Source organism: Helianthus annuus, chromosome 16, assembly GCF_002127325.2.
Source record: "Helianthus annuus cultivar XRQ/B chromosome 16, HanXRQr2.0-SUNRISE, whole genome shotgun sequence".
Lineage (NCBI taxonomy): Eukaryota > Viridiplantae > Streptophyta > Magnoliopsida > Asterales > Asteraceae > Helianthus > Helianthus annuus.
Genome location: NC_035448.2, coordinates 172,505,716 through 172,520,968, shown reverse-complemented (window position 1 = coordinate 172,520,968; position 15,253 = coordinate 172,505,716). Strand labels below are relative to the sequence as shown.

The 15,253-nt window shown below is 35.3% G+C and overlaps 3 protein-coding genes across 5 annotated transcripts; all 3 read right to left on the bottom strand.

Moving 5' to 3' along the window:
• Nucleotides 1-2,407: 2,407 nt before the first annotated feature.
• On the bottom strand, nucleotides 2,408-6,106 carry LOC110916833 ((+)-neomenthol dehydrogenase). Its single transcript, XM_022161491.2, has 5 exons — nucleotides 5,974-6,106; nucleotides 4,051-4,297; nucleotides 3,900-3,974; nucleotides 3,633-3,815; nucleotides 2,408-2,882 (listed from the first exon to the last, which is right to left on the bottom strand). The coding sequence occupies exons 1-5, from the start codon at nucleotides 5,994-5,996 to the stop codon at nucleotides 2,502-2,504; spliced, it is 909 nt and encodes a 302-aa protein (XP_022017183.1). The 5' UTR covers nucleotides 5,997-6,106; the 3' UTR covers nucleotides 2,408-2,501.
• A 1,038-nt stretch (nucleotides 6,107-7,144) lies between these two features.
• LOC110916832 ((+)-neomenthol dehydrogenase) lies at nucleotides 7,145-8,922 on the bottom strand. Its single transcript, XM_022161490.2, has 5 exons — nucleotides 8,416-8,922; nucleotides 8,087-8,333; nucleotides 7,930-7,998; nucleotides 7,679-7,855; nucleotides 7,145-7,596 (listed from the first exon to the last, which is right to left on the bottom strand). The coding sequence occupies exons 1-5, from the start codon at nucleotides 8,457-8,459 to the stop codon at nucleotides 7,210-7,212; spliced, it is 924 nt and encodes a 307-aa protein (XP_022017182.1). The 5' UTR covers nucleotides 8,460-8,922; the 3' UTR covers nucleotides 7,145-7,209.
• Nucleotides 8,923-9,094: 172 nt separating this feature from the next.
• LOC110916834 (putative threonine aspartase) lies at nucleotides 9,095-12,577 on the bottom strand. 3 transcript variants are annotated; one of them, XM_022161492.2, is made up of 12 exons: nucleotides 12,360-12,577; nucleotides 12,091-12,141; nucleotides 11,481-11,601; nucleotides 11,279-11,363; nucleotides 11,106-11,187; nucleotides 10,873-10,996; nucleotides 10,657-10,766; nucleotides 10,415-10,566; nucleotides 10,105-10,228; nucleotides 9,674-9,778; nucleotides 9,474-9,549; nucleotides 9,095-9,358 (listed from the first exon to the last, which is right to left on the bottom strand). In XM_022161492.2, the coding sequence occupies exons 1-12, from the start codon at nucleotides 12,504-12,506 to the stop codon at nucleotides 9,270-9,272; spliced, it is 1,266 nt and encodes a 421-aa protein (XP_022017184.1). In that variant the 5' UTR covers nucleotides 12,507-12,577; the 3' UTR covers nucleotides 9,095-9,269. The 3 variants fall into 3 exon arrangements, with proteins under 3 accessions (XP_022017184.1, XP_022017186.1, XP_022017185.1); XM_022161494.2 differs by having other exon boundaries at nucleotides 9,095-9,367; nucleotides 12,360-12,576; XM_022161493.2 differs by having other exon boundaries at nucleotides 9,095-9,370; nucleotides 12,360-12,575.
• Nucleotides 12,578-15,253: the final 2,676 nt, after the last annotated feature.

Here is a 15,253-nt window from a genome sequence, read left to right as displayed (position 1 = left end):
TGACCCGTTTTAACCCGAACCCATTTTGACCCTAACCCGTTTTGACCCATGACCCGACCCGACCCAACCCGACCCATTTGCCAGGTCTACTTCAAGCGCCCATTCCCAAAAGAAGAAGAACCATGCCATATGGTTGTTCTTATAAAGAATTCTGGTCCTGCAAACCAATAGAATTCTCAGGCAATGAAGGACCCATTGCAGCCCTACGCTGGATAGAGAAAACTGAGGCTGTTCTGAAAATAAGCAAGTGTGCTGAAGAAGATAAGATAATGTTTGCTTCAAATCTGTTTAAAAACGCAGCCTTAGAATGGTGGAACACTATCCTCTAGTCAAGAGGAAGTGATAAATTTATAGCATGGAATGGGAGGAGTTCAAAAATATGGTAGAAAGGAAATTCTGCCCTCCCAATGAAAAGGAACAAATAGCAAATAAGTTTCTGAATCTTTCAAAATTCAACTTAACATGTTAAAAATTAAGTTTTTCTAAAAAAAATTTCGGTGCTTAAATGAAAACGCTAAATATTGTGAGAACCTTGAGAGCGAATGAAAAATCGCGAGAACTTGGTAAAAAACAATTCAAATTCAACTTTTTTTACTTATCATTATTATTATTCGAATACAATGTTACAAATTTGATTGACACGTTTAACTTTACGTGAATTCGTAAATAAATAAAATTTACACATGCGTAAATTTTTATTATATTTACACATGTGTAAAATATCTAATAAGAGTGATTTTAAGAGAAGAAATAAATTATTTGATGTTATAAATTTTTTTTATAATATACTTTAATTACAATAATGTTTGTATTAAATAAACAATGAACTGAGTGAAACAACTATAAAAAGTAATTTAATGTGTTTAAATGAATTGCATTAAAGATTGGCTAATTTATTTTTTTGATCCATTTGTTTATTTAACTAGATTTTGCCCTATCCAAATTGCGGGGCACTAAGCCGAATATTGCTCTCTCGTAGTATGTACGTCTGTGTTTCGGTTACCTGTCCATACTACTCATAACACGATTTTAAAAAATATATATATCGAGTCAACCAATTAAAACAAAATAGTACCATACTTTTGATAAAAAAAACTAAAATGACGGAAAAACTATAATTTTAAACTGACGAAAAATTATAATTTTTCAGGACAAATAAACGTGTGACAGGCAGCCGCCTGACACAAATAAATATTACACCAACTCAACTAATTAAAAACTACACCATAGTTTTGGAAAAAAAAAAAACATTGTCACAGTTTTGTCAAAAAAAATCGATGGCATGATTGTAATTTTATATCGGGGGAAAAATCGTAATTTGACAGGGGAAAGAAAACAAAAGCGATGACAAAACCGTAAATTTCAACTCGGGGCAAAATCGTAATTTGGCTAGGAGAAGGAAAAAAACAAAACTAATGTCACAACTGTAAATTTAAGCGGTGCAAAATCGTAACTTGGTTGGACCAATAGGGAATAGTGCCAGGCAGCTATAGTTTTGTCCAAAAAAAATGGCATGATTGTAACTTTACATCGGGGCAAAATCGTAATTTGACAGGGGAAAGAAAACAAAAGCGATGACAAAACTGTAACTGGGGGCAAAATCGTAATTTGGATAGGAGAAGGAAAAAAACCAAAACTAATGACAAAGCTATAAATTTAAATGGGAAATTCATAACTTGGGTAGACCAATGAGGAAGTGCCAGTCAGGTGCCTGACACTATTCCCCTCCATCGTGTTTGTATGTATATAAAATAAAATAAAATAAAATTCTCAGCCTACTATCTGGAACTTAAACCAACAAGTAAAGAAAGAAATGAGGAAAAGAAAGGGTTAAATGGTTTGGGCTTTTGTACTACAACAACAAAAGAAAATTAGTTGGGCCATATAGTTAGTTATTTGTTGTGCCAATCATTTGGGCTGAATGTTTATAGTTAATTGTAGTGGACTCGCATGTTTATAGTATAAATAATCAAACGAAACGTGTAATACGAGTCATATGCTACTTGTGGATAAGATACTCTACCTACCATAGTTATTTAGGTTAATTATGTTTTTGCATGACTTGAATGACGTCATCACCCTATAGAGAAAAGGGGTCAACAATTATCTCATTTCTCAATACTCTTTTATCTCATACTACCTATACTTACTCTCACATCGAACTCATGTGACATCAGAACTCTCTCTAACAGTGACGACGTTAACCTTGCATACATTGAAAAGAAGATTCTTGATAGCCCCTCTACCCTTCAATCAATTGACACTGAAGCTGAGCTCCTTGCGCTGCCTTAATTCTTTTGTGGCAACACCGTTGGACCGCCTTTGTTTCAGCCCAATGAGTTAACCACAATTAATATGTAGAAACATGATCAGTCGCCTACTTAAGTTGATCGTCTTTCTCCAGACAGAACCATAAACTCAAATCTCAAAACAACATTACCATAGGATACAAGAGTGACCATTGTCCCAATGTTGAATTATACATACAACAAATCATACATTTATTCAAATGATGTGACACCATTTCTATCGAAGAAGCACCCGGAAGGACTCCCTTTGGGAGACAATGCAACCTTAACGGGAGTTTCTGCACCATCTTCGACGCTTAGTATGCCAAGATTATAGTTAAGGTCGGTTTTAACAAAGCCTGGGCAGACACAATTGATGGGAAAACTTGGGTATTTTTTCGCCAAAATTCTTGTGTATGCATTCAAGGCTGCTTTTGAGAGGATATATGCTGACATTAAAGGAGGCCAACCTTTGGCTTCTAACAAGCCATCTTTGTTATCTTTCAAATATTCACCAACTACTTCATCTATTTTCTCTTCTGTTAGGTTTTCAATATCACTAAGAATACCTTTAGCCCATTCATTTTTCAAACCCTGAAACAGATAACTAAAATATGTAAACAAAAAAAAGAACAAGTGATATACTAGACCGTTCATGTCGGTTCTATTAAAGGTAACAGGTCAAAACGGGTCCTGACTACAAAGGGTTTTGGTTGAAAGAGAAAGAGAGTATCAAAATGAGCTCACCCACTAAAAACGTTTTTTTTATGGCGGCTAGCGGCGAAGGTTGCCAGGTGGGGTGTAGTAAGGATGAGCAAATGGTATTCAGTACGGAAACTGAACAAGTAGCGTACTAGTACCAAACCGTACTTTACCGAGCACTTTCGGTACCAATCATTTTTTGTGATTTTTGAGATTGGTACTTTAAGTACCGGTACGGTATTTACCCACTTTTTATCTTCGAATACCGTAACGTACCAAACACTTTCGGTACCGGTACCCATATTTTACGATTTTCAGGATCGGTACTTTCGATACCGACACAGTACCAAGCTCATCCCTAGGTTGTGGTGACGACAGATGGTGTGGTGGATGATATTGGCCCATTTGGTTCTATTCTAATTAGAAGAGTGACCCTTTGAGTAAACCCAAATCAACCCATCAAGCTAACAAAAACTGCCCAAATCAGCCCATTCATTGAAAATGGGTCATAATTACTAGGCGTAGTATTTTTCCAAAAATGATTAATTACTTGCAATAAACGATCGTATCATAAAGAATGCACATACATATGTAGCACAAGAGATGGATGTTTTATGCGTGCATTTCAGTTGGATCGCGTACCTTTAACTTTCCCATGGACGAAGAAACGTTCACAATCGTCGGGGAATCAGATGATTCCAGAACAGGAATGAAATGCTCAACCATCCTTTTCGCCCCATAATAGTTTGTTTGTACACATTGTACAGCCAACTCGTAAGACTCGTTTAATATCTTTCCCCACTCGATTCGGCTTCCTGCAGCCGCCTGTATTAAGACAAAATTAGTTATAATAAAATGAAAATAAGATAAGTTGTGTACAAACCACCACTCGTACAATAAAACGATTACCTCTTTGGCACTATTACTTGCAGCCCTTAAAGCCTCTTCATCAGCCACAGCACCACCTATCCCAGAATTGTTCACCTGTACATTTTTTTTCGCGAAAGGGTGGTCAAAATACAAGATTGCTAGATTTGAAAACCACGGTTTTGAAGCGTACCAAGATATCAAGCTTTCCGAATTGTGTTTTCACAAACTGAGCTAAGGAAGCAACACTAACAGGATCCAGCACATCAAGTTGATGGAATAAAACAAGATCGGAAAGATGAGTGTCTTTGAATTTGGCAAGGGCATCAATGCCTCTCTTTTCGTCTCTTGCAGTCAACACTACTTTGACCCCATTTGAAGCCAGTTGCCTGCAAATTTCAAATCCTATACCTTTGTTTGCCCCTGTTACCACTGCATATCTACACATATGCAACAAATTTTGTTAAGAAAAACAAACACAAAATGTAGCTTAAGTTGTTGATTAGAACTAACTTGATAAATATTTTTTAAACCACAACCAGTTGACAATTAATCTTTTCAGTCATACTCATTTGACTAAAAACGTTTTGTAATAACATTATACAGCCATAACGCGTAAAATGATAAATTGATAACGTAACCATACTTATTAACAGTGTTTTAAAAACCGGTTTTTAAATCGTATTGGGTTGGGCTCATAAATGGTTCAACCCGTTGAACTGGGTGTACCGGGAGGTTCAACCGGGTTGACAAATCAACCCTATAAATCCATAAAATATAATTTCAACTCAAAAAGTAATCCAAAACTACATCATTCCATAATAAAAATTATTCCAAAAATTAATCCATAATAAAAAAAAATAATCCAAAAATTCACTATCAACATCATCCTCACTATCAACGTCATCCTCATCAAGTTAATACAAGAAGGTAAACCTGGATTATGGGTGCTAGGTTTTAACTAAGAAGGTAATCTTTTTGGGCCCATAAAAGATTAAGGGGCTGTTGTTTACCTCTTAATGAGGCTCTTAATAGTTCAGACCTCTTATTGGTTCAACACTTAATGGTTCAGACTGTTTGTTTCATGAGCAGATGTCTGAATGGTTCAGACATTTGCCTCTAAATGGTTAAGCATTATACAGAGTCTGAATGGTTAAGACCTCTAAGACCATGGGGTATGGTGGGGCTTGGGTTGGGGCATTGGTTGACACGTGGAAATTCAAAACTCAAGTCTTCAACCTACTTTGAAGGGGGTATGGTGGGGCTTGGGTTCAACTTTTTTTTTTAAATATATATATATATATATATATATTTATAACCATTCACAGCCCGCTATGTCAGCTTGCTCCCCCGCCCCACGCCCGGCTTGAAACCCAAGCCCCAAGGGCCACGCCCCAACCCAAGCCCCATACCCCATGGCCTAATCTGAATTGGTTAGACATTTGCCTCTGAACGGTTAAGACCTCTTAACCATTCAGATGTTGCCAAACAGCCCCTAAAAGTCCAAATTTTTACCTTTGGCCCGGTACTGGTATAAACCAATTTACCGGTGGTACAACTTCTTTCCTGTTCCCTCAATTTACAGGTATGATTCATGCCGGCCAAGCTTCCGACATCCGGTTTAACTGTTTTTTGAAACCTTGCTTATTAAAGATGCACACCTAGGCTCCCACACGTAGCCCAGGTTATACTTGTCTAAACAAGCTAAAAGACCACTTAAAACATGACGGAAACAACAAAAAAAAAAGGCGTGGAATACACGTGGCGCCTTGTTTGTGTCAGGCGCATCATTTTTAAGGGTTTGCGCCTAGGCGACAGACTCACCCTTTGCGCCTTCAACTTAAGTTATAGTGAAAATAATAAAAATGATAAAAAAAGTAATTTTTTTAATTTTGAAGATATATTAATAAATAGTTCCTATCTAGAATTTAGTAGCTACATCAAACTCTGGAAAAATAGTTGTATAATTTAGTGTAATATTATGTTTAAATTTTGAGGATCAGGATTATGTTATGAACAGATGAGATAAAACAGTTTCGTTGACTTGACGAACAAATAATAATAAACATTAAATGAAAACGTTTGGTGGAGATTATGAACAATCAAATGATAGTACCTGTTTTGCCCAGATTCAGACATTTTTGGAGGATTTGATGAAGAAGAAGAAGACGCAGCCAATGGGGTAATGGCTATGGAAACCTGCAAAATAAGCACAACTCAGGAGGACACGTAAACACAAAATCAATATAACCATTACTTAGTTTAATGATTAATTAATTCATTGTTGAGCAAATAAAATAATAATGGAGTATTAGTTTATTTTGTTGTTATTATAATTGTTTCTTTAATAGTTTAATGTCAAATTTGTAGTTTACTCCTTTTTATTTCTAGTTCTTATCATCCATCTTGAAATAATTATTTTTTTTTTTTAAATTTTAGTTTGTTTAGAAAATTGGCTGTTCATAAAATTGTTTGTTTTAGAAAACATTCGTTCTACTGAATATAGTATTTATTATTGAAAGAGCTTGTAGTTTGATGGTATCAAAGTGAGTAGATAAGGTGTCTATCCCCATGAGGTTGAGGGTTCGAGTCACATGTTGGATGATATTGTAGATTTGAAGTAGGATAAGAGTATATGTTTGCCGTTCTAAAAATTTTACAATAAATAATTTGTAAACTTCGTAAAATTAATGTTTAATGATTTAAAAAGCACTAATGGAATATTTTAAGTGTTTCTTAAGCTAAATAGGTTCGGTTATGACCAATTTAGACTAACCTCTATCTTAACTCAGATAACTCAACAAGCCCTTTAAGGCGATGGGGGTGTAGGGAAGTGGAATATGCGTGGAAATGGATGGCTGGCTTCAACGGTGTGAATGGTCTGGCCTGGCGACAGGATGTGAGCGTTCCAAAATTACTTTTTCTTTTTTTTAATCATATATAAATATTTAGCGGGTGTGAAGATTTATGTGAAAAGTGAAACCATACCCCTTATACATGGACAAGGTGTAAAAATAAGGTAGCACCTGTGTGGAAGTTTGCATGAGACTGGAGAAGGCAAACCACACCCATAGTCTAAACACATGCTTGGCTTCAACTTTCAAGATTCACTCAAGCTAGACTCTGAAAATCTCGAATTTTACATACTTTTTTTCTTTCTTATATTCACATTTATTTGATATGAAAAAATCATATATAACAATAAAACTCATTTAAGATATATAATTTCGTCTAGTGGTGGTGATCGTGTCAGATTGTTGGATTAACGAGTTGAATTGATAAACCCATACATAATCCACATATTTATTCATTTTAAACCGTTACTTAGCAAATTAATAAGGTTTTACATTCATTAAAAAGATGATACTTCATCCCTATAAAAGAAAAGACCAGAATGCTGCAGCCCATGATCAATGGGTAGCAAAGCAAGCCTAACAACACTGTGGGCACCCTCTTCAACATTCAAGGGTCCTGTAAATACACTTAGATTTGTCTTCACATGCCCCGGGCAAACACAAGTTATGATACAATCCGGATGCTTCTCTGCTAACAATCTTGTGTAGCCATTCAATGCTGCTTTTGATAATGTATATGCAGATAAAAAAGATGGCCACTTCTTTGTTTCTAAAGAACCCTCTTTCAAATCCCTAAGGAAAACTTCAAGGACCTCATCAATTCGATCTTCGCTTAGAGATTTAGTATCGTTCAAGATGTCACGAGCCCACTCGTTGACTACATACTGTCAATAACATGTTTGTTTGTCATATTAAAAAAGGATGTTAATTTTAGGACTTACTAAACACAAATTAGCAAATAATTACCATTAATTTTCCGGAGCTTGATGAAACATTGACGATTCTTGGAGAGTCGGACAAGGAGAGAAGAGGCATGAAAGCTTCGGTCATCCTCTTTGCTCCATAATAATTTGTTTGAATGCAGGCTTCTCCCAAGTTGTATGGTTGTGTAGAAATTTCTCCCCATTTGATATATCCTGAAGCCTGCAATAATCATATTACTTTTAGATTATCGGCATGAAAGCCAAGGCCAAAACATTCTACATCTAAAAACTTACGCTGCCATTTGTATAGGCTTCTAATGCATTGGTGTCCACACTCGATCCTAAAATTCCGGCATTATTCACCTATGAGAACTTTTGAATCAGTTTAGGTAATAGTATTTGTTAACTATAGTATACAAACATAATATGAGGAAATAAAAACATATCATACCAAGATATCAAGCTTCCCATATTTGGATTTCACAAAGTCAACAAGAGAAGAGATGCTAGATGGATCCAACACATCAAGTTGATGAAAAACCAGATGATTGAAAAAGGCACAACTTTCAAGAGTTTTTATCGCGGATTTGCCTTTTTCTTCGTCTCGAGCGGTTAGCATGACTTGAACTCCTTTTGAAGCTAACTGTTTGCATATTGCTAAGCCTATACCTTGGTTTGATCCGGTTACTATTGCGTACCTACAAACACAAGACAAATATTGAAACATTATCGTATGTTTTAATTTGATTTAAAAGGAGTATTGAGTATAATTTGATTTACCTTTGTGTTGCAAGAAAATTTGAGTCTTCTTCTCTAATGGCCATTCTTGAGAGGATCTTGGATGAGGTGGGTGAGGCTGATTAAGTTTTTGGAAGTATTTGCTTTTTTTAATGATTGTTTTTATTGTTTTACTTAACCAATGCATTTTGTCACATTTGTCTGACAAGAGATCTGGGATCATTTGGCATGGTCAAACATTTGTCTCACAAGAGATCTTGGCCTGAAAGATCCGTCATAACACCTGCATATTGTCTCGTTTCCATCGCGGTCTCCGTCGTCATCTTTGCCTTCTGTTCTGAGTCAAACACATTCGTGAATGGCGATTGAACCGTGAATAGAAAGAAGGCTGTTTATCTGGATATGGTTTGAAGCCGGGGGATAGAGCTATAGTTCGCCAACATCCTAACCTCCATAGACCCTACTAATAGCTTTGTTATAGGTATTATTTTGCTAAGGATGGTTGTTGTATTAAGATGTTTCATTAGAGAAAAAAAAATTATTTGTTGTATTAAGATGTTTTATTAGAGAAAAAATAAAGTTATTTTAAGATGTACGCAAATAATATAATAATTTGATGTTAACAAAATGTCATTTTACTTTGGGGTCATATTAAATTTTTTATCGTGAATAAATAATTAGAGGTAAAACAGAAAAACTAGTAATTGTAACAATACATATATTTTAAAATAACAAAGTAAACTGTGTATATATACCAACAATCCACTTGTTTTATAAGTAACAAAATTCACTAATTAAAATACAAGTTGAAGCAAAAAATGGCAGAATCTGGAAAAAAACAGATACTGCTACTGCTCTGATTGTTCATCAATCAAACCGGTTTTCCTGACTTTAATTTAAGACACCCGATGTCTTTTGTTTTGTTTTGTTTTGGAGTCGCCGGAAATGCTGCATGTGTTCATAATCAGAATCCGGATCTTCAAACCTAAAAATTCTTCTAAAACAAATATCGTCACTAAAAAATATGTGTGATAATTTTGCATAATATAAGAAACCGTACACTTAATAGTTAATTGAAGTCTTAAACTATGTACACTTACAGGTGAGGTTAACTAATGCCGCAAATTGGGATATGTCTCTTCTGTTATGTTGTTTGCTACTCCTTAAAATAGAAGCCTGCAAAAAGTATCAAAAAACAAATTAGTTTTTTTACCTGTCATCTAATTTTTTTGCATAAATATTACAAACATGTTTGCTTTTTACTCGATTTTATACAGAAACAGCAAAAAGTGGTTCATACCTTAGGCTGCTCCATGGAATTACCAAAATAACCTATTCCGAAAGACAAGGTAGTGTAGCCAGCAGCAATTTCAACAGATTTCAGCTGTGGTGATGATCCAATACCCTAACGGAATTAATTCAAAATTGTTATTCGATTTTCAAAATATTAAACTACTAGCACCTTGCTTTAATGGTGAATTTTACAGGTGGCAAGATGAGTTCAGGTTGAAAAGAGTTCATGTTGACCAGTAAACATTTCAACTACCGTTTAAAAAATTATATATATAATTATTGCATCAGGAATAGACTTTAAGTGACGTTCGACCCATTCCCCTTTACCTAGATATCCGATTTGTATCATTTATAATTATGTAAAAAAAAACAAATCGACCCATTTACAAGTAAATGGTTCGAAATTGCCACCTATAGTGAAATTAATCATGAACTAACAATTGAAGGAGCCTCGGCTTGCACAAGCAGAATTCCAGCACTTCTATCACTACCACGTTGACAACTGTCTTTGATTACAGACTCTAGAACTTCTGAGCAGGCAGCACCTGGACCGGCCTGCAATCTGCATTAAGAGTTGACCATACTTGACACATATACGAGAAAAACGCAGATACACATTTAACTAGTTTTCAAGAAATATAACATAGTGTGCAATAGAGTAGAACTAGCAAAATCAAACTTAAGATAAAAATCACTATTATATATACAAAAAATAATAATAAGTGAAAGATGTAAATGCAAGTCATACAGTGATGAAGAAGTACAACATTCTTGAGCAGCAAAATTTCTCATCAGGCATTCACCAGCACCACTGACACAACAACCAACTATTAACGAGCCCTTTGAGGAGGCCCAACAACCAGAACCGTATGTTGCCGCTAAACCCACACGCCCACTGACCTGTTTCACTTTTAAAAAGAAATTGTCAAAATATGGATCAAATAAAACGAGGTCAAATAATTATATAGATTTTAAAATATGAAAAAGGACCTTTAGTGCGATGCCACCACTAGACGCTCCAGATGCTATATTCCCTTCTTTATCGATACATATAACTCCTACGGTATCCATGATCCTATCCATAGCATTATTACTAACATCTGATTTTAAAAATAAACAAGAAATTCATTAAAAATGTAATTCGAGAACGTGTATAGACTTCAGTCATCGTATTGAATATGTAAATAGATCTGTTTACTAGCATACCTGATGCATTATCAATCTGTTGACGACTAGATGACGGTTTGCCTGAAGAAATTCCCGATTTGGCATCTTCAAGCATTGCTGTATAATTCTTCCATTGTTCTTTCGCCTTTCTTGTCACAAGCCACTATAAGCAGAAAATATGGTCATGGAGATTTAGGGGCTCAAATGTAAATTATTGTGAAAATGAGCGGAGTAAAAAATATTATAATGTCAAACGGGCCCGGTGAGCTTACCTTTTCTGTATCTTCAATGGTTCCTGAAACATTTGCGCCCTTAGACTTGGCCCAAGCACGGGCACCCTCACCAGCCAAAAACCTGAAAGAATATTTGAGGAAAAAAATGACACTAACAATAAAAAAAGTAACAATTTGTAAGCTTGGAAGACAAAAATAATATGAAAGTATACATGGGAGGAATTCGACCCAACAGTGATGAGCCCGACATCTGCTCCTTGACCAACAAAGCTGCAATCTTGATGGCATTCTTTACACCTGATAATCATTTGCTTCAAATAAAGGTAGAACATATATGAGAACAAAAATCCCAAAACATAAGTAAATCTGTAAATGAAATAAAGGAGGAAGAAAAAACAACTTTACTGGATATACCTGGCACTGCTCCAACAGCCCCGAATGTTCCCGAACTACCTTCCATGATGCTGGCATCACATTCAACGTGACCACCTTCTGTCAAGTTTGACCCTCTCCCAGCATTTGTGCACGGATCGTTCTGCACTTCAACATTCAACAAATATAACCATATTTAAGCGAAGAAAAGTTCGCATATAAATTGAGCTACGGCTTGCAATAAGTACTTTTCACGCACAAAAGACCACTCTGTTTCAACGGAAGACCCACACCCAAATTCTACAGCTTTTCCTAACGAGAAACTGCAAGCAAATTCCACAAAACCCTACACTATCTAGAATACTACTTGTTTTTTCGTTGTCACACTTGTATTACGTAATTGACTTAATTATTTTTAATTCGGTTTTCCGTCATACTTCCTTCTTCTTTCCATAAATTCATCAGCAAAATAGAGAAGACAAAATATCAAACCTTCGCATTTGAACTTATTATTAAGAACAGAACTCGATGAGCAACCCATAGACTATTACAAGCACACATACAACTAAAACAGGTACCACAAGTTCGATATAAGATGACCGTTGATCACAGTATAAATGTACAAATCCTCACAAAGTGAATATAGCCATACCTCCAGGGTTTCAATGGCTGCTGATACAGCATCTACACATCCGCCCGAGCCCTATAACAAAGCAAAGCTCATAAAATTATATTTAACTAATAAATATTCTAATAACTAGAACAATAAGCAACAACTTCATTCGTTAAAATTCACCTTACAAAATAAACCTAACTCTTAATGGGAATAATATATTAAAAATCACTGGAAATAATAAGGCCAATATACGAATATAATCGTCGTTTATTTAGATATGTAAAGAGAGAGAGAGAGAGAGAGACCGTTCGGAGAATAGACGCTGCGGCGATGCAGGCAGTTTTCATGGCAGATCGGAGAGCCTTTTCGTTAACCGGTGAGTGGTAACCGGCTCCGACGTGTACGGCCACGAAGAATCTATGGTTTGTAGGATCTGAAACTTCGCCGGCCATTAGGTTTCTGGTAACTGGAAGTCAATACTCCGACGGTGGAAGCGGATTCCCTCTTATACTTGTAGACATTGACATTTTAAGCCAGTAAATATGTTATGGTTTTACATCAAGTAAAATGCCAAAAGCCCACTTGGTGCAGAGTGAGGCACTGGTAGGCAATGATAGGAGACCCAGGGAAACCTGGGATGGATGCCAAACGGGTTTTACCGGTAATTTCACTGTCAAGTGGGTGCCTCGAGAGTGCTCGGGATTGAGTTTGTTGGCCGTTCAAAAAAAAAAATGCCAAAAGGGCTCTTGATAGTTTAAAAATGATTTTTTTTTTCTGGGTACTTGAGATTTTAGTTTTGTTTGGGGTAAATTACACTTTTGCCCTTTATATTTGTAGCAGGTTGCAATAGATGATGCTTAACTTCAATAATTACAGTCACAATCCTTTATTTAGAAAACCTATTTCATGTTTCGTTCTTTACCCCAAACCATCTTAGAAATTTAAGTTAACTCTGATCATGTGCTTAGCATGTGAGGGCATTTATGTCCTTTTACCCTTTATTCCTCCCACCTTATAAACCCATCTTTCACTTTCCTTCCCAAATTAGGGTTCCAAACTTCAAACCCAAGCCCCACAACCACCTTCACCGTATCCACTTACTAACCCAAGTAGTTAATATGGCGGCATTCAGGTCTAGATTCCACCGTCTCCAGGATACTCCAGTATGGTACTGCCGCCACAATCTCACCCTAACCCCTCTCCATTTCAATCCCCGATTGCATCATTATCTAATGCTCCTCATAACAGTGTCGTGGCGGCATTAGGAGCACATTTGAGTTCCGCCACCTCCCCGAATATCTCCATGAGTGATGCAAATGTTAACGACTCTCAAAGCTCTGTCCTGAAATTATGCAGGAAATGATGATGTCATCCCAACTTGGCGGCAGCGGCGGTGGAAATTCTAATGATTTAATTCAGGCAGGTAATAATAGTTTGGGTGTTATGTGATTGTGGGTGGGACTTACTTGACTGTTGTTGGAATTGGTGAAGGTTCTTGAGGGAAGATGTGGTTGTTGCAGAAGCAAGAGAAGAGGGAACTTGAGCGGTGGTTGGACCTCTCGCTTGGTTTCTCCACTGAGGAAATTTAACGGCGAGCTACTAGTGTTGCTGGTTTGGAGTGGAAAAGATGAGATGGAGTTTGGGAACTTGGCAGCCATGGAAGAAGATGAAGTTATTAAATGCGAATTTCTTTTATTTATTAAATAATTTAAATAATTAGGTATAAAGACTAAACTACCTTTATGTGACTATACTTAACTGAATATTTTAACCATGTTAGGGTCAAAGGATGAAACATGCAACAGGTTTTCCAAATAAAGGATGGTGCTTGTAATTATTGAAGTTAAAGGTCATCCTTTGTAACCTGCTACAAACATAAAGGACGAAAAATGTAATTTACCCTTTTTGTTGTGATTTCATTTTGAAGAGAAATGTGAAGGAATATGGTTTAGGATGGTTTATATTGGGGGAAAAGATAAGTGGATTAACAAATGACATATCTACCCTCATGTGACATGCACATGTTCTTATTTAATTGAAAAAATAAACTGGGTTAGGCTTAAAGGACATAACGTGTAGAATTTTGAAGCATAAAGTACAAAACCTATCAATTTTAAAGGCAAAGGACACCGCCTGCAATTTGGTGTAAACATAAAGGACAAAACTTGTAATTTACACAATAAAAAATAGTAGTTGACTCGTGAATACGTTTTACACCTTTAACTTTAATTGTTAAATTTCGTTTTTATATATATATAAAGATTATATTTTTATAAAATTTTAAAAACAATTTTTATAAAAAATAGGATGTTAAGAGTTTATATCTTTATTAACTTTATATTATAGTAAGTTCAGGTTTTTAGTTTAGCTTTAAAGTTTATTACTTTATTATTTTTTAATTAAGAAATACAAATTATTAGATTAATATCCAAGAATAACTGCAATATTTTATAATTTCAGCTTGACTATATCTAACTGCAATATCTATTTATTGCAACTTTAGGATATTAACTTATATAAGTTCAGTTGACTTGTAAATTTATGATACTAACTTCATTTTGAACTTTATTAATATGGTCAATAACTGCTTTATATTAACACCAAAAATAAAGTTCAAATACAAAATAAAATTTATTCTTACGTCTAGATCAAAAATAACAACTAAAAATGAAAAAAAAAACATAAAAACACTTGATAGATTTCATATTAAACTGCATGAAATCTGGTCCGCTTCTGAATTGACACTCGAGGTATTTTTAATCGGGTTTTTCTGGTTTGTGGTTGAATCAGCAGTATTTTCTAATTTCTCTTCTTTATCATTGTCATCAGAATCGTCTAAATTAATAACCTCACTCCATTTCCATTCAGAGAGTCTCTTGGATCTCTTCCTTTGAGTCTCAAACTTCCGATCCTTAAAAAGGACAAAAATTAAATACAAAAGGAAAAAAAGATTAAATAAACCTTAAAATTACCTCTTCACTAAATTCATGTTGAAGATTAGACTTGTATGAACCAAACATTGCACCATATGAATAATATCAACACTTTTATCACCATCATCCAGCAATAAAGCACACATATAATAACATAACGAACATGTTAATATGAAAGATATATGCAAAAATAATACTTATAAACCAGCAAATGAAAGATATACGCAAAAATAATACTTATAAACCAGCAAAATCACTACCTTAGA